We start from the raw sequence: 17731 nt of genomic DNA, 5'->3' as shown, positions 1-17731 counted from the left end.
AGTCATTTGGAACAATGTGGGTGGGCCGTGAACACAGCCAAAATGCAAGGACCTAGGCTATTAGTCAAATTCCTAGGAGTGGTCTGGTCAGGTAAGACAAGGGTCCTCCCAGAAGCTATTTTAGATAAGATACAGGCATACCCTCAACCCACAACTGTAGCTCAGCTACAGACATATTTGGAACTTTTGGGGTACTGGAGAGCTTTTGTACCCCATATGGCCCAAATGGCACACTCACTATATGCATTGACAAAGAAAGGAGCCCTCTGGGATTGGACTGAGGACCTCGAACAAGCTTATCAGGCTACAAACAGGGCAATACAGCAAGTACAGACTTTAACCTTTTGAGTTAGACGTACATATAACCCAGGAGGGGTTAGGATGGGGTTTGTGGCAGAGACAAGACCAATTCCGAACGCCTGTAGGATTCTGGTCTCAGCTCTGGAAGGTGCTGAAGTAAGCTATTCTCTAATAGAAAAACAGCTAGCAGCCATATATTCTGCCTTGATGGCCACTGAAGCTATCACAGGAACTGCCAAAGTCATAGTAAGGACAACATATCCCATACTAGGTTGGCTGCGCATGTGGGCAACAAACTGTAAAACAGGTGTAGCTCAGACTCCCACTCTATTTAAATGGGGAGCAAATATAGAACAAAGAAGGACTGTGTCAATGAATCCTCTGTGCAAAGAGTTGTAAGCTGTGCTAGGTTCAGTAGAGGTTGTGGAGGAAACTTTGACACAACCCCTACCCATGGAGGTGGAGGCTACACCTTTCAATGAGCGACAGGGACTTATTACAGAACAAGCTTGGTATACAGATGGCTCTAACAGCATGGGACTCTCAGCATCGTGGACCGCAGTTGCTGTCCAGCCCTTAACAGATACCATGTGTATGAAAACGGCATAGGGCAAAGCAGTCAATGAGCTGAATTGAGAACAGTATGGAGAGTGATAAAAAGTTAGCCTGGGCCATTAACCATCTGTACTGACAGCTGGGCTGTGTACAAAGCTTTAACCCTTAGGATCTCTACTTGGAAGTATCAATGGTAGATGGCAGGCCACCGACCCCTGTGGGGACAAGCCATGTGGCAAGAGTTATGGGAATTGGGACATGACAAAGAAGTAACTCTTTTCCATGTCACTGGACACCTCCCCTTAACCAGTCCAGGAAATGATGAAGCCGATGCCTTGGCTAAGATGGCTGGAGAGAGCCCCAGCTACTGATGTAGCCCAGTGGTTACATCGATGAATGCCGCATGCTGGCAGCCAAACCATGTGGATGGTGGCTCAAAGATGGGCCTTGCCTATAAAATGGGAAGATGTAGTGAATGGCTGTCATGTTTGTCCGGTATGTGCTCAAGAGAGTCCACACCCCAGGCAGGTGCCCCATACAGATGGGCAAATAACTCGAGGAAGGGTGCTCCTGACTCTATGGCAAGTGGACTTTGTCCGACCACTGCCAAGGTCAGAGAATTTCAGATACATCTTCACAGCTGTTGATACGGCTACTGGTGTTTTGTTTGTATGGCCTTTCCTTGGAGAACTGTCTACACAGAAGGAAAGGATAGAGGGAAAATGAAAAAGTCACAGGAAATTGAAGGGTATAAAGAGTAAACAGTAATAAATCTAAGAACCAAACTGGACCTGCTATCAGAATCAATGCAGACTGAGATTCAGTTGTGGCAGTAGCCATGGGTTCTGCCTTTTTCATATCATTAAGTACAGAGAAGGGCCAGAAGCTCAGTGTAGTTACAAAGAAGGCTGCTCATTAATATGAAAGGAGGCTGATTGGTACACAACAGAGACATTTTACTTCTCTTCAGTCTATTTGAAATCCCAAGGTCCCTAGGTCAAATACTTGATAGCATGTATAGGATTTTTTGTGTGGCTTATGTTCATGAAGTCTTTATAGGATGTGATTCTACAACTCTAGAGGAAAGTCTGGAAAAGCCTGAAAGGAAACTGTGTTTTAGTGTTATTAAAACTTAGTCTTGAGTTAGAGATGGCATTAAAAGAGTATTAACCTATTGCATAGGGAAAGGTGTTGGGACTCACCATTTTACGTATTTACAATTTTCATTATATAATTTGGTGCCGTGAGAAACAATGGACTGTGAAGAGCAAGAAAAGGAAACCACTTTCTTCCGTTACTTGAGATCCCCTGTCCTTGTCTGTAGTTGAGTGTTCTAGACTTTAGAGCAATGATTATATGTGATATTATCTCCACACACATATATGCATACATATTTGTGCAGACACATAGATGAGGGAGGAATAGGTACTCCTATGTAAAGGTGACCCAGCTTTTGGGCATTTATTCATTACCTGCAGTGCCCTACTTTGTTGCAAACTGATTAAAAATTTCCTTGGAATTCACTGAATATGCTCAAAAACATTCAAGTGGGATGTTCTCTGTTTCTATGTTTGGCTTTTTTCTTTTTTTTTCTTTTAAGATGACCGGTAAGGGGATCTTAACCCTTGACTTGGTGTTGTGAGCACCACGCTCAGCCAGTGAGCGAACCGGCCATCCATATATGGGATCCGAACCCGGGGCCTTGGTGTTCTCAGCACCACACTCTCCCGAGTGAGCCACGGGCCGGCCCTCTGTTTGGCTTTAAGGAGACTACAAAACAAATATAATTACCAAAGTGATCAATAGTTGTTTTCCTGAGTTAACTGGAAAATAGTTTCAAAAGTCACAGGCAAAGCTTAAAGTAGTACTTTGAAACAGCCACAATTTTAACACCTTTAGTGGAGGTGTGTAGCCTAGTGTTGGAGTAGAGGGTCACACATCCTGATTTGGACTCTGTATTTTCCTACTGTAGGGGCCAAGGGAAAACTTCTCCTTCAACCCCCTGAAGATTCTCTGAAAAATCAACTAATAAACAGATTAATATGAAGAAAAGGCATATAATTTTTTTTATATCAGTTTCATGTGACATGGTAGCCTTCGGAGAAACTGTCCATTTTCATGCTCAGGTTCTATGAAGCAGGCACAGCCATGCAGAAATGTGACTGGACAAGAAAAGTATGATCTAATGTGAACAGACTGAGTGGGGAAACTCAGCACCGCCTGTCTAGATTCTTCTTGGTCTCTCTGTGCAGCATTCCTTTCCCCCAAGTAAAGAGCAGGACCCTTTCCAAGATGGGGGTCTTAGGACCTAGATCAGACAAAGTAGGTAAGAGAACTCCTTCACGCCAGCTTCAAGACAGAGAGGCAGGGGAAGATCAGAGTCTATCTGTGACTCCCCCTTGGGAAGAAGGATTCTAGATTCCATAGCGTGCCTCGGGGACAACGAGGCAGAGACAGGAGGGCAGAGGAAAACCTTGCTGCTCAGGCTGCTTCTGAGGCCTTCACTTTTGGGTGTTGCTTCAGGAGCCCTAACGCTGCCAATGAGCCAAGAGCATCACCTTGGTATCTGTAGGATCCAGGGAAGACGTCCCTCCTACCCCCTAACGGTTTGCTAAATAACAGCTGACAAAACTCAGATTAACTAGGAGTTTCATTTAATGGGCACAGCAGAGAGGAATTGCGGAACGGAGACCTACACGCCTGCACGGAAAGGGAGAAGGGGGTGCATGAGTGATTCTCACGGGGACACAGCGAGCCTGGGACAGTCTGTGTGTCCCGTAGAGCAGACCATGAGCGGTCAATGATTTCCTTCCAGGGACAGGACGGGACCCAAACAGACTGTCTGTGATAGTCCGTCACAGAGGTGCTGGCAGGCTCCGGGCTTCCGTCCTCTGGGCTTGAGCCGAGAGGCCTTCGCTTCTCGTGCAGCGTTCACGGGGGCGTGTCCTGCCTATTCTCCAAACACGCGAGGGACTTCCAGGCAGGAAGCGCATCTTCTAGCCGCGCCCTCAACGGCAGGGACAGGACGGCACTTGCAGGGCTGCTCGGGAGGGCCAGTGGACGCGCGCTCCACGGCCGCTTCCCCGGCCTTCTCTCCTCAGCCAGCGGCTCGCAGCCCAGGGGCCAAGGCCTCCTTCCCGCGCGCCGCGCCCCGCCTACCCGGCGAGGGGACGTCGCGCACCGCCCACAGGCGGGATTCGCGCGGGCGTGCAGCGGAGGCGGCAGCCAGGAAGGCGCAGGAGCACTGGGAGCAGCCGCGGGGCTTGCCCGGCAGCAACAGCTCGTCCTTCCGCCGCTCCTGCCTGCCGGTTGCGCGCTGTCAAGATTGCGCAGGCGCACTGGGAGAGGTCACGAGCCGTGCTGGGCGGTGATCGCTCGGCCCTCGGCTGCTCCTGCCTGCGGTTGGTAGGAGTCGGGGACGCGCAGGCGCCCTTGGGAGCAGCCGCGGGCGTGCCGGGCAGCGATAGTTCTTCTCTCCGGGCTCCTGCTTGCCGGTTGCGCGCAGTAAGGAACGCGCAGGCGCGCTGGGAGCGGTCGCGGGGCATGCCGGGCAGCGACCGCTCGGCCCTCGGCTGTTCCCTCCTGCTGGTTGCTAGGCGTAGGGGACGCGCGCTCGCGCGGGGCGGCCGCGCAGCAGGCCGTGGGACGGTTCGTCTCCTTCCGGGTTGGCCCGCGTCTCTCCGGGGCCGAGGATATCGCGGCCGCCCGGCCCGCGAGGAGCGATGGAGCCGGGGAAGGTCGGTGCGAGGCGGGGTCTGGGCCGCGGGCGCGTGAGCAGCCCCGTCCCGCCCCCAGAGTGGCCGTTCCCTGCTGGCCCGGACGCGCGCCGGCCTCCCCGGCCCTGCGCTCGGCTGCGGGGCCCGGGCGTCCCCAGGAGCCGCTGCGCTTCCCCGGGCTTGTGGAGCCCGCCGGGGAAGGTTGGTCTCTGTGCGGAGAGCTGCTTAGAAAATTCGCGTCCTTGTCCGCCCGGGAGGCCGAGGCCCTCAGCTGCTCTCTCAGCTCTCGGTGGCCGCGGTGGCCCCGAGTGCCGTGTCCGCTCGTCCCTCTGCTCTTGCCCGCGCAGACCGTGCGCGGAGAGCCCGACAGCAGCGTCCACACTGTCGCCGGTAGCCTGGCCTCGTAGCCCTGGCTGGAGGGGGCCGTCGAGCTCTGCAAATGTGGCTGCTGTGGCTGAGCCGGATCTTAAATTTCATTCTGTTTCAACTAGTTTAAGTTTGAATGGTTTTATGTCACAGCTTCAGAGGTGGACATTGCACTTTGGTGGGTTGAGTTTTAATTCCGGCCTCTGTATTGACATGGGAAAGTTACTTAACATGTCTTATTTCCTAGTTCACAAAATGGTCATCGTCATCATTGCAATGCCATGGGTGTTTATGAGGATAAATGAGATATTATATGTAAAAGTGCTTAGAACAGTACCTGCTATTTCATTAATACTGAGTAAATGTTAGCTGTTATTATTCTTGTTGTCTATTGATTCCCCACTAAAAGATTTGTTCTTGGCAGCTGGCGGTGTGGGGATCCGAACACTTGATCTTGGTGTTCCAAGACTTGCTCTAATCAGCTGAGCTAATGGCCAGTTAAGAGAAGGAATTTAGTTTGCATACATTTTCTCCTACCTTCTCTCCCGTTATTCATGTTTATTTTCCTATCGTTTACCTTAAGAACGTTAAATAGTATTTTTAAATTTGTTTTTTGTGTTATATCAACCTTAGATAGTATCTTTTAACTTCCCCTTCTTAAGATTAGGAAGTTACCACCTTATACTACCCTCCCTTTCTCCTTATAAGCCCACCAATTTCCTGACCTCTGGCATTTTCTATACCATTTCCTTTACATTTCCATAAGTTATGCTGTAACTTATGTTTTCTGTGATTGGTTTATAGGTTGACTTAAACACTATAACGTCATGATTATGTAAGTAGTGTTTACTGCAGAACCAATGGTAGGATTGGACCAATAGAGAAAATGCAGTCCTGTATTCCTAAGTGCATTCTGTTCAAACAGTGTTCCTGGCATCAGAGTCAAATAGATCATCTTTTCGTACATTTAATTAATGTACCACGGTGTAATTTACTTCATAATTGAACCACATCTTTGAGTTCAGGGCTGTCAAAATAATTTACCGTTCTAGCCAACACCTGAGGATAGTTTTCTCCCTGACCTCCCTTTCTTAGAGCATTTACTAAGAAGGGCTTAAATTATGAATCCTTCTCTGTCCCTGTGAGATGTCTTTGTATCTCCTACAACTCAGGAGTGTCTTTCTCAAGGACCTGAGAGCCATTCCTTTAAAATATCATCATCAGGAAGAATAAGGCCCCTGTTCCCAGTCTCCCTGGGTGGATAGAATCCTAACGTGGATGATTGTCAGCTAGCAGACACAGCTAGCCTAATTGCATTTACACTGCCACCTTGCGTTAGTAGTTACTGAGTAAAATGTTTTCACCACTTTAACTAATGTCCAGCTTTGTTTATCTTTGACATCCCCCCTCCCCTCACTTCTAGTCTGTCAGCCAAGTCTAGAAAGGAAGCAGTCTGAGGTCAGCTTCTCGTATACAAAGTAGACTCCATGCTGTCAAAGTTTTAGGCATTGCATGCTTCACCTTGGCACCCCACATACAGGACTCTCATCCACAAGTGCATGTACACCAAAATTAGGATGTTAACTTCAGCAGTGTTTGTCATACGGAATATTAGAAAAAACTAACATGTTCATCAGCCAGGGACTGGATGTGTAAATTATGGTGTATTAACAGTCAGTGATTGTAGTGAATAATCTTGATTCAGTGGCTGAAATTGATCATCCTATTTACTTAGTGTCCGTTTTCTTCCCAGCAGCTTTACTACCAAGGAGCCATCAGTTAGAGTCAATAATAACAAGAATGAATAGCAGGCAAGAACTTGAATAGGCCATATTTAATAATTTCGTCCTAAGTAACTTGATAATTAACAATAATCCAGTATAAGGAGTTACGAAAAATAAAAAATTAGGACAGTAGAAGGTGAATTTTGTCTCAATCCTAAAGATATGTGTGAACCAGCTCTGGATCTTTAGTAAATGCACTGTGTTGCTGTGTAGGGTTAGTGAATCATCTGCCATTTGATTGGCCCCATTCATTCCAATCTACAATTCTGAGAATTCTTGCTGGTGTCTTGTGGAGACTAGGATGATGATGGGGACGTCATGCCACCAGTACTGTGGGTCTACTAAAATAGATGCAACTGGGCAGGGCCTGTGCACCACCTCCCTGTGCTGTGGACACAGGTTGGAAAATCCCTTTGGCTACTTTGATCGTTACGGTCTGGACTGGATTTACAGCAGTGGGACTGGACAGGAAGAATGGATTTAGAAACATGTTAGAAGAAGAAATATTAGGACTTGATGACTGATTTTATCTGAATTGAGAATGGAATGTTGATTACGAGAAGATCCTTGTCAGGCCCCTTTCCACAGACCAGTCCTGGCAAGTGATTGGAGCAGGCCCAGCACTTGCGCCCTGGCCAGTGACCAGTGTGTCGAGGTGAAGGGAAACAAAATACAACCACTCAGGGGAAGCGGTGTCTAACCTGAAGGTTTAAGGGAGCAGTGACAGCTGCTTTAAAATGTTTTAGAGGTGATTCAAGGAAGACAAAATAACTTACTTTTTAAAAACATTTCTTAATGTGCCGTAAACTAGTTAAGCTGATATTTAGCTTTAACTTTTGGAGTTTGCTATACTGAGGTGATACTGGGCATGGATGGCAAGAGGAGAATCACACCACTTTGGGGGATGGCTGCAGGCACCCAGGGAGCACCTTTGTGATTAAATCTACCAGCTGTGGAGGTTACACACCATGAACAGGTTGGAGTCAGGACCAGGCGCTCCAGCTGTTGGGCTTACATAACTTGCAAACTCTCATGTTCAAGTGTAGTTAGGACGAGATGTCACAGGGATGACACGAGCTTTAGTTTTCTGGATATAGGGATGCGGGATCAGAGGAGCTGCCCAGGGACGTTGACCCTGAGCTTAGTCCCTGTGAGTGAGGATGTGTTTTTACCACATCTGATTTTCGTTCAAGAGTAAACAGTGAGTAGTATAAAGAGTAATTGGTGAACACCATCTAACTTATTCTGCAAAGTGATGTAAGACGTGAGATAAAATGATTGGCTTGGGAAGAAATTAAACGTTTTGTGGACAGTTTCCTGTGACTGCAGGCCCTACCTCCTGGAGACTGAGGCCACCCCGAGGGGAGGCCCATCAGCTCCTGCCCTCACTGCCACCTTGCGTTCAGCAGGACCCCATGGCCTGGCCAAACACACTGTGCTGAATCCAGCCTGTCCGTGTGGCCGTGGTCTCCACCCAGAGCCACCGGAATTTTCTCATGGAGGCTTGTACCTGTTTTTGACTTAAGACCTTTTTTTGACCTAAGGGCTTTTTTCTTGGTGGGGATTCCAGCTCAAGTTTACTTCTTGAATTTCAGGATGAGATGAAAGAGTTGTGAAGAGAATTCCTTTGAAGCCCTGCCTTGATGGGGAGGAGAGTTAAATCAGTTTAATCCATTTTATTCTGGAGGCAGATGAAAGGGATTTAAAAATTGTTTAATGTTCTCATTGTACAGTAATCCAAAGAGTTTTGTTATAAAAAGACAATTCTAGACAATTTAGTTGATTTATAAAATCAAACCGTGTGTGCGTGTGTGTGTGCGTGTGTGTGCGCGTGTGCGTGTGCGTGTGTGTGTGGTGGTTGCTCATCTTGTTTTCCACCCGTCACACGTACTTAGTACACCTTGCCCAGGGTCACATAATTATAGATGCTGAACATCATGGAGTTTAATTCTCAGGTCTACTTGTACGTGGGCTGAATGGTCCTGTAGGTGTTATGGTCTTGCTGTTTAGCTCTGCTCATGTCCCCCCAGGTTGGACTTTATTCCTCTCATTGGGAGAAACTTTGCCCTCCCAGTCCTTATTTGGAGAGTTAATTTTAAGTGTGGGTGGCCTGCCTACTCCACAGTACAGGGTCTGAAATGCAGGTTGAGTTGGTCTTTAAGAGCAAAGAGTAAGGGGGAAAAAAAAAGATGAAAGATCCCCTTATCTGAATTAAATGTGTGGACCATGCCTGGGTGTGTAGAGTTTATGGGGAGAGAGTGTGAAGGGGCAGAGGGAAGACTTGTACCATTTTATAACTTAAAAAAATTTAAAAGAGAAAAAAAGGAAAGAAAAGAAATCTTCAGGGCTAAACAAGGCCATTTACCTGATTTTTAAGTGTCCCCAAACTAGTCAGCATTCTCTGCATTTATAAAGAAATTGCTGGGGGTCTTTTTGTGGGTGAAACTTAAGAGGCAGAAGAAAAATCCTGTGGTCTCTTGCCTTCAGGGCTTTTTCTTTATCAGTGTCATTAATATCATTACAACCATTAGGAAACCCAACCTGATGGTTTTCTCTGGCATTTTTACTTTTCATTCTGATTTGGTGGCCGTATATCTTCCTCTGCTCGGTGACTGTCCTGGTCATAACGTCTCCTCGGGACACTTGTGCTGCATTGAATTCAGCCCGTTTGTTTCGAATAGGCCATATATTAACCTCCATACAGAGCAGTTAATGTGAAAGAAAAAAGACGTTCAAAAGCTACAATTACCACTTCCCTGCCTGCAGGGATCATCCCATGCGGTGTCTTACTACAGACCCATTTTGTCAAATCAAACCAATTTATCAAAAAAAAAAAAAATGTTTTCTAGTGATAGATCACTATAAATTTTGTGGTTATAGTATATTTTGGGTAGGTTCTTATAACTGATTGCTTTTTTACTTAATTCAGTTTAGTATATTTATGAGCTATTATGATTTTTTTTCTGCTTGCCCTAATTTTCATGTAACTGGGAAGATTTTTAGTGGCTTATCCATGGTAAGTTTTCATTTTTCATTTGTACTGCATTAGCTTGTCGTCTGAAGCACACTTTGCAAACTTTTCCTTTTTTGTACCTTTAAGGCAGTGTTTCTCAAAGGGAGGATGGAATAGGAGAAACGTTATGTTCTTCTCCCCAGGAAACCATCGTTGGTTGATTTTGCTTTGGTTGTCGAGCTGCGTCTTACATGTGGACAGTTAGCTGTGTCGTGGACGTGGTGAAGGGGTATGGTTTTACCATCATGCAGTGACAGGTGACGGTGCTCTGCCCAGGAGCATGTGTGGCCCTGTGGAGCGGGAACCCCACTCAAGAGCAGGCTGGGCTCCACCTCCACAGGGCTCTTGCTCACACTAGGGAGACCAACACACAGATGTTAATAGGAAGAGTGTGAGGAGGCACGTAGCACAGTGGGACGGGAAGTGGCCGAGGCGAGGGGTGAGCAGCAGTAAACATTTACCATCCTCATGGCTTCTGCGGGTGAAGGATTTGCGAGTGACGTGGGTGGAATGTTAGGTTGCAGTCAAGATGTCATCCGAAGGTTTACTTGGGCTGAGGGGTCCTCTTCCAAGGAGGCCACTCAACAGGGCTGCTGGGCTGTCCATGTGGCCTCTCCAGGGGTGCTTGAGTGTCCTTAAGAAGTGGCAGCTGTCTTCTACTGGAGTGAGAGTGCCAGAGCCGGGGGAGCTACTGATTTTGGACACTGGCTGGAGCATCATGTGGCGTGTCCTCATTAAAAGAGAGCCATTGGATCCAGCTCACATGCATGAGACGGGAATTAGGCTGACTTGTGAAGGGAGGGTTGTTGAAGAATTAGTCTTATTTTAACACCACCCTTAAATTCTTAGAACAGTGGGTAACTGATGATCTGACTGTCGTGATGCACTCCTTTACCACGGATCCATAGTTGGTGTTTATTCATGGTTAGTATTTGCTGTTAAGTGCTAAACAGTTCTGGGTGCCCGAGAGACAGAGATGATTGCGACAGATTTCCTTTCCCAAAGGTGAGAATTTAGCTGGAGAAGTGTGATCTGTGCTTGGAAGCTAGGTGGAGAGATGTGATCGTAGCTGAAAGATAGATCGAGAGATGTGATCTATGTTTGAAGAGGAGCACTTTCGTGATGTTGTGAGGCGCTCGCGCAGAGGAATCCAAGACCAAGAACTATGGTCTTATAGCTCTTTTAATAGTTGACAGCTCTTTTTGGTGTTACAGCTCTTTGTTCAGTGTGACAGCACTTCATTTCTTGCAAGCAAGGAGAGCACTGGGGAGTGAAGACTCTTAGACCAGTGTCTCCCAGAACAAAGGAAAAAAGCAGTCTTATACCGCCAAAATTCCCGCCCTAACTTCCCGCCCAAGTTCTCATTTAGGTCCTCCTATGTAACTGAGGGATGCAGTACTGTTAATTTGTATTGGCTGATTATGGGACACAGTCCATTGGTCAGCTCTGGAGCCTAATTTGCATCCAGACCTTAGGGCCCTGTGAGACTGTTGTCTCCTATTAGCACATGGATACAGGTGGGTGCAGGAAGCTGGCAAGCGGAGCTGCAGGAGCCAGAGTTCGCTACTAAGACAGTCAAGCATAAAATCTCTAAAATGGTTTCTTGAGCGGACAAAAGGGAAAGGTTTAACAATTATAAAATGCTCAGGGTTCCCTGCAACAATCAGAGACAATATCAAACATTAGGGGAGTCACATGCAAGTTTCTGGAGGTAGGGACTTCCTTTGCTTTTGTTTTTCAGCATAGTCCCAGGAACTGGCACAGTGCTTTGTGTTTGCTAAGAGCTTGGCATGTGCAGTGTTTGTTGAATGAGTACAGGTATCTTTGTGGAAGGAGGGAGCTGAGCTTTTGGGCTGCCTGGTCTCCAGTGCAGACAGATAGGCCTGTCGGTGGTCAGGGGGGACAGGCAGGCTTTTTTCATACTGTGTATGGTTTTTTACTCATTCCACAGATATTTATTCAGTTCCTGTTATGTGCCTAGCAATGTGCAAGACTCTGATGAAAGCTATTTAGCCACGTGCCTCAGTTTTCTCATTTGTAAAATGGAGCCAATAAGGTTATGAAATTCAGATAATGCTTTGACTCAATTTAGCATCCGACACGCATTAAGTGCCAAATACATTCTGTCTGTCCATACATCCCGGTTGCTATTGCTGCTTTAAAAAACCAGTACAAACTTTGTGGTGTAAAACAACAGCAGCCTTTTTATTTTGCTCGCGTATTCTGTGGGTCATGAATCAGAGAGCTCAGAGCAGGAATGGCTTAATTCTCCCCAGCATCTGTGGCCTCAGTGGGGGAGATAACAGCTTTGGGAGGGGGTGACGCATGAGGTGGGGCTGGAGTCATTTGAAGTCATGCCTCTCACATCTGGCTGATGCTGACTGTGTGGCATTGTCTGGGCCTGTGGCTGGAGCATCTGCACATGGCCTCTCTCCCTGTGGCTGCTTTTCCTCCTCACAGCTCGGTGTCTGGACTTGGCAGCCCACGGAGGGGCAGGTGGAAATCATATTGCTTTACAAGCCCCACAGCAGCCTTCTGTCATAGGATGAGCCCCACTGCAGTAGAAGGAGCACAGACCCCTTCTCTGTGGCCGCAGCATTTAGGATGACAGAGATCATTGTCACTGTTTTTTGGAAAATACTGTCTGACACAATATATTATAAACCCACAAAATATTTGTTCTTGGGCTTTTGTTCAACTGCCATTGTAACTTGTTTTCATCTTTATTTTGTAATATCTAATAGTGTTTTTTTTTTTTTTTTGGTGGCTGACTGCTACAGTGATCTGAATCCTTTACCTTGGTGTTATCAGCATCATGTGCTCCCAAGTGAACTAACTGGCCAGCCACCCCCCGCCCCTTTTTTTTTTGATTTAATACTTTTTGAAGTAGCCAAAGGGATGCATTTTATAATGATTATGGATAATTTTGGACTAGTGAGTCATTTTTTTAAATCTCTATTTCTATTACCTTTTATTCTAGTAGGTGACAAATATTTTTTGGCATGTTAAGCATTGTTTCTCATTGATTTAAATGGCCTTTTGAAAAAAGCAGCTCATTAGAGCACACAAAATTAGTTATTTTAAACTTTAAAAATTCTAACTTTAAACTTTTCTATTTAGAGAAGAACCAAAGATGATACTTGGAAAGCAGATGACCTCAGAAAACACCTATGGGTAATATATTTTGAAGATTTAAGCTGGGACCCCAGTGGAGCCATTTGACCTGGTTCACACTTTGCACACCTTGGTTCCTTGTGGCTCATCTCAGAGGCATTTTCCACTCACAGCTAAAGCCATGTGGTCAGTGCTTTGGAGCCATAGTGGGATGGGGCCATGCTCATTAGTTCAGCCTGGCATCCCTTCCAGCTCTGTCATGGTCCTAGGTGGCCCTGCGCTGCTCCGGGCATGTGGTTCTTAGTTTGGGGGGCAGCGGCAGTGGGGTGGGCAGAGGGACTTGGGGATTGAGGTTGAGTCCTCCTGAGAGTTCTGTAATGAGGGTACTTGTTCTTTATATAGAACCCAGGCGATTTGTGTCTCAGAGACTTTAAAACACAGCTTGTCTCTTTCTTTCTAATCCATGTAGTGTTTTAGATCTGATTTGCCAATAAACATGAATGTCTCTGATATAAGGGGCATCAGCCAGCAGTTATAGAAATGCTAAGTGTCTGGCTAAGGCTAATGTCTGTATCCCGCTCACAGCACCAATTGTCTAGCTCTTAATCCTGTTCATGACGCCAATTGTAAAGCTAGGCGACCACACAAGTTGTCGGGCTCTTTTGCCTGCCGGTAATCCTGCACCGACTGGGCTGATTGTTGGGCTAGGGCTGGGTCTGGAGCTCCCAGACCCCTCAAGCCCATTCACAGACTGGGTCACAAGCCCTTCACACGCCAGACCCCTTCATGCAGGTCTATGAGCTAGGCAACCAGCCAAACGGTCCTTGGAGCCATAGGTTGGAAAGTATGGCTGCGCTGGGCATCAGGTGCCCGCCCGCCTGCTTCACTAAAACTCTCTTTTTCTCACAAGAATAGCAATGAAACTAAAAAGATATATTGGCGCGCACGCGCGCGCGCGCACACACACACACACACACACACACACACACACACACACACACTTTGCTTACAAAGGATGCTGAACCACACCCAACTGGACCCTGACCAAACTATTCTATTTTCTGAACACTAAGTATGACTGCAGTTACTTTATTATTCTAGGAATATTCAGTCGGGCCCTCCACCCATCTTGCTGGGGTTAGAAAACAGTTGAATCTGATGTTCTTTTAAGGTCCTCCAAATGAATATGATTCTCATGTTAAGGTGAAACTCTAATGGAAATCTGCTTTTCTGGTCAAGGGGGATCTTTTCTCTCATTTCAGGCTGTACAATCAGGTAGCCCCAAGGAAGAAAAGAAACACAGAGAAAAGAAGCTGCACAAGGAGTCTGCCGTGGACGTCCTTGAATATGAAGAGCATAAGTACAGGGATCCAGAGCGAGACACAAAGTACAGAGAGAGGATGGCCCAGAGAGAGATGCACACCACTAGGGAGAATCCTCGAGGGGACAGAGACAGAGAAAAACAAAGGGAAAGGAGGAAAGATGCGAGAGACCAGGAAAAAGAAAAGTTGAAAGAGAAATATCGAAGACAAGATGCAGAAAAGTCTCACAGTAAAGGAAAGGACAGAGAAAAGGAAAAAGACAGAAGGGCCAGGAAGGAAGAGCTGAGGCAGACGACCACCTGCCACAGCCTGCCGGGCCGGGAGCCCAGGGACCAGCGGCGTCCGGAGCGAGTGGAAGGGAAGGTGCGCTCAGGTGCGTCCTCACCTGTGTTTGTGCGGTGCGGACGTGTGACTAGAGGGAGTTGAGACGTGGGCTGCGTGTCTCCTGCCAAGGGACTGCTTAGCTGTTTGTGACGGCATTTTGTTACTTGTGTTTCTTTTAAAAGTTCTTGATGTTTGGGGCGTTTTCCTCTTTTAGAATGTTCATTCATCATTTTGTTTTCTCCCACAGTTCCCATAGATGCTTTAGCTTTGTATTTGAAGTTAAAGGCCCCTATTTTTTGTGTGTGTGTATGTGTATGTGTGTGCATACTTTTTATTGTTGTTTTCTTTTTGATATTTTTAGAACTTATTCAGTCAATGAAGGGAGTAACAGTTTTCTCATTATTTGTTAGAGTTTCACTATGGGAACATTTTAGGCTTATTATCTCAGTAAATCTCAATCCTCACTGTAAACAAAAATAATTCTCTTTGATAAAAAATATTTCTAAAAAGAGTCAGTTTTATTTTAAGCAATATTTAAATATTATTTATCTAAATTCCTAGGAATTCTAAGGTAAAAGTGCATATTACCCCCACCCCACCAAAATGGAGGTCTTTTACTGTTTTTTGGTTATACAGAGAGTATATGCTTCTTATGAAAAATTCAACTAGCCAACATAAGTGAAAAACGAATATATTAGAATAATACATACTTAATCTTAGAACCAGTGGAATGGCTGGTGGGTCTGGCTGTGAAAATGATGGAAACTGTGGCCTTTCATTCATTTTTGTTGTTGCGAACTACTTCACTGTGTAGGTACACCATAGTCCATCTGTCTGTCTTACAGCTGGTGGCTGCTTGAGTTATTTGCGGATTTAATCCATTAGGACCAAGGTGGCTAAGAATACTATTATACAGATTTTTTGGTGTTCATGTACTCGTATGTGCATTTCTGTTGTGTGTATTTCCAGGGGTGGAATTGATGGATTAGTTGGGTTACCACCAATTAATTTTAACAGTAACTATTTTACTATTTAATGCCTCTTTTTTAGAATTATTATTTTGATGTCTTGGTATTTATTTCTAACAAAATCTTCTGTTCTCAGATCACTTTTGTTGTTGTTGTTGTTGTTGCTACCTGCTCTTGTTTTTTTCAGTGCAGTACAGAAATGAATTGTACTGGAAGCCTGATTACACGGTTAGACTCCTTAACGTTCTTTCTGTCATCATCTGTAGGTCTCTTCCCTTGTTTCCTCTTCCTTCTGTCTGTAAAGTGTGTCCCTGACCTGGGGCTTGATCCTTGGACCACTTCTCCAGCTACCCATTACCCTCGCTGACTGGATCCAGTCTTGTCCTGTTTTTTTTTTTTTTTTTTTAAGAGAGAGCGGAGAGACCAGTCTTGTCCTTTTAAATACCATTTATCTGTTCCTGATTTCTAAGTTTTCATCCCCAACTGAGCCTCATTCCTGAATTCCAGGCTCATATATCCACCTGCACTTTGACATCTACTATGTATTGTGAACAGTAAGCCTGTGAGCCTGGGTAATTTGTAAAGAAACAATATTTATTGCTTACAGTTTGGAGGCTGGAAAGTCCAGAGTCCAAGGAACACTTATGGTGAGGGTCTCCTTTGGTGGTGACTTCAGTGATGCATGGTGTCACATTGTGAGAAAGAAGCAAGAGAGAGCCTACTCCTCACTGCCTCTCCTTTTAGAGCCTTCAGAACCATGCTCATGATCACCATTTCACCATCAGTGGGTCAATCCATTCACTAGGGCTTGGTCCTCACAATCTGCTTACCTCATCAAGGCCCCACCTTTCAATGACCATAGGATTTCCCGCCCTCTTATCACTGTCACAGTGGGGGTTAAGTTTTGGGGGGACATCCAGTCCACAGCATGCCTGAAACTGAACTTCTGAGAGCGCCTCCAAAAGCCACTTCACTCCAGTCTGTACCATTTTCATTCTTTCATTCCGTAGGACAGAAAACTGGTGACTTGTCCTGACTCCACACTTTCTCCTTCAGTCTCTTGGGGGATCCTGTGGGCTCTACCTTGACAATTTACCCATTACCCGACTCCCCTGCAACTCCCCTATTGTATCCCAGGCTCCTAGGAAAGTGGAATTTTACCCTCATCTTTTAAAGTGTTGATTCTTTCAATTTTAAGGCTAATGACTGATTTGTTTATGCAGATTCAGAAGTGAAAGTCTTGTTTTCCTTGCTGGGTGGTGCTTTGGGGGTCAGAGGTCATCAGTAATGGGCTCTGCTTGGTTCCTCGGGGCCTCTCTCGTAGGTCTTGCTGGATGTTGTCTCAGGTGGGCTGCACCTGGCTTCCTTAGTTATCCAGGGCCTCCTGCCTCCTTTGTCCCCACAGCAGCGGGGGCACCAGGAGGCTGTGTTCCTCAGCACACGTACGAGGGCAGGCATTCCCTTGCAGCTTCTCAGTGGGCTAGAATGTTTGACCACCTGGGCTGGTGTTTCTTCTCAGACCAGGCTCAGCTTCCTTGTGCACCTCTTCCTCTGATGCACAGAAACCCAAAACATTGTGTGTGTGGGCTGGTGCCCCCCTTGTTCCGGCAGAAGTCACCAAAGAAAATGCAGATACTCGGAGAAATGGAGAAGACAGATAATTTATTACGCCTGCGGTCCCAGGGGAACTCACGTTCCAACAACCTGGGCCCTGAATGCAGGGAGAGCTGGGGTTATATACCTTTCTTGAGCAAGCAGGCAGGCTTTTCTATTGGCTCTGTCTGTATCCAAGCAGAGTTACCCAAATTGGGGTTTTTATCAGGTGGTTAAGGTGGGTATGGAACTTTGGGTAGGGGGCTTCTCTAGGTGGGTAAAACTGGGTCATGGAGATGGGGGATCTGGTTAAGGGGCTTTCTGCAGCTTGAGCTAGAGAGCAAGCCAGTCCCTCACCTGCACAGGAAGAGCTGACAAGCCGGCACACCGCAGGTACAAAGCTCAAAATGCATTCAGCTGTTAACTCCTTACATAACCTTTAGATATTTCTTGTAAGCAAGCATATTTTAGCTGTAAAACTAAAACAAGGATTAATATTAGGGGAGGACGAGGAATTTGTCTGCTTTACCCTCAATCCCAGGGGTTCGTCAGACATTTGCCGGGTTGCCTCAGTAGCAAACTGGGAGAGGGGAAGAACAGTGCCTCTTCCTTAGATTGCCATTTTGATCTTCCTCTTTATTCCACTTTAAGTTCAGTTATGGGAACTCTTCATTCT

At 46.2% G+C, this 17731-nt stretch overlaps 1 protein-coding gene across 4 annotated transcripts in view; it reads left to right on the top strand.

The window, feature by feature from the left end:
* Window positions 1–17731, top strand: part of DYNC2I1 (dynein 2 intermediate chain 1) — a 94268-nt gene that overhangs the window by 8431 nt on the left and 68106 nt on the right. For 2 of the 4 annotated variants that reach the window (XM_063099497.1, XM_063099496.1), the window contains exons 1-3: window positions 4463–4592; window positions 12855–12908; window positions 14111–14543. In XM_063099497.1, the coding sequence (XP_062955567.1) occupies window positions 4578–4592; window positions 12855–12908; window positions 14111–14543 (502 nt within the window). In that variant the 5' untranslated portion in view covers window positions 4463–4577. Of the gene's footprint in view, window positions 1–4462; window positions 4593–12854; window positions 12909–14110; window positions 14544–17731 lie in introns of those variants that run through there. The other 2 variants (XM_063099498.1, XM_063099499.1) reach the window with 2 other exon arrangements.

The sequence above is a fragment of the Cynocephalus volans genome, chromosome 6 (assembly GCF_027409185.1).
Source record: "Cynocephalus volans isolate mCynVol1 chromosome 6, mCynVol1.pri, whole genome shotgun sequence".
NCBI lineage: Eukaryota > Metazoa > Chordata > Mammalia > Dermoptera > Cynocephalidae > Cynocephalus > Cynocephalus volans.
The sequence above is the reverse complement of the archived record's forward strand: the minus strand, read 5'-3'. Positions and strand labels throughout refer to the sequence as shown.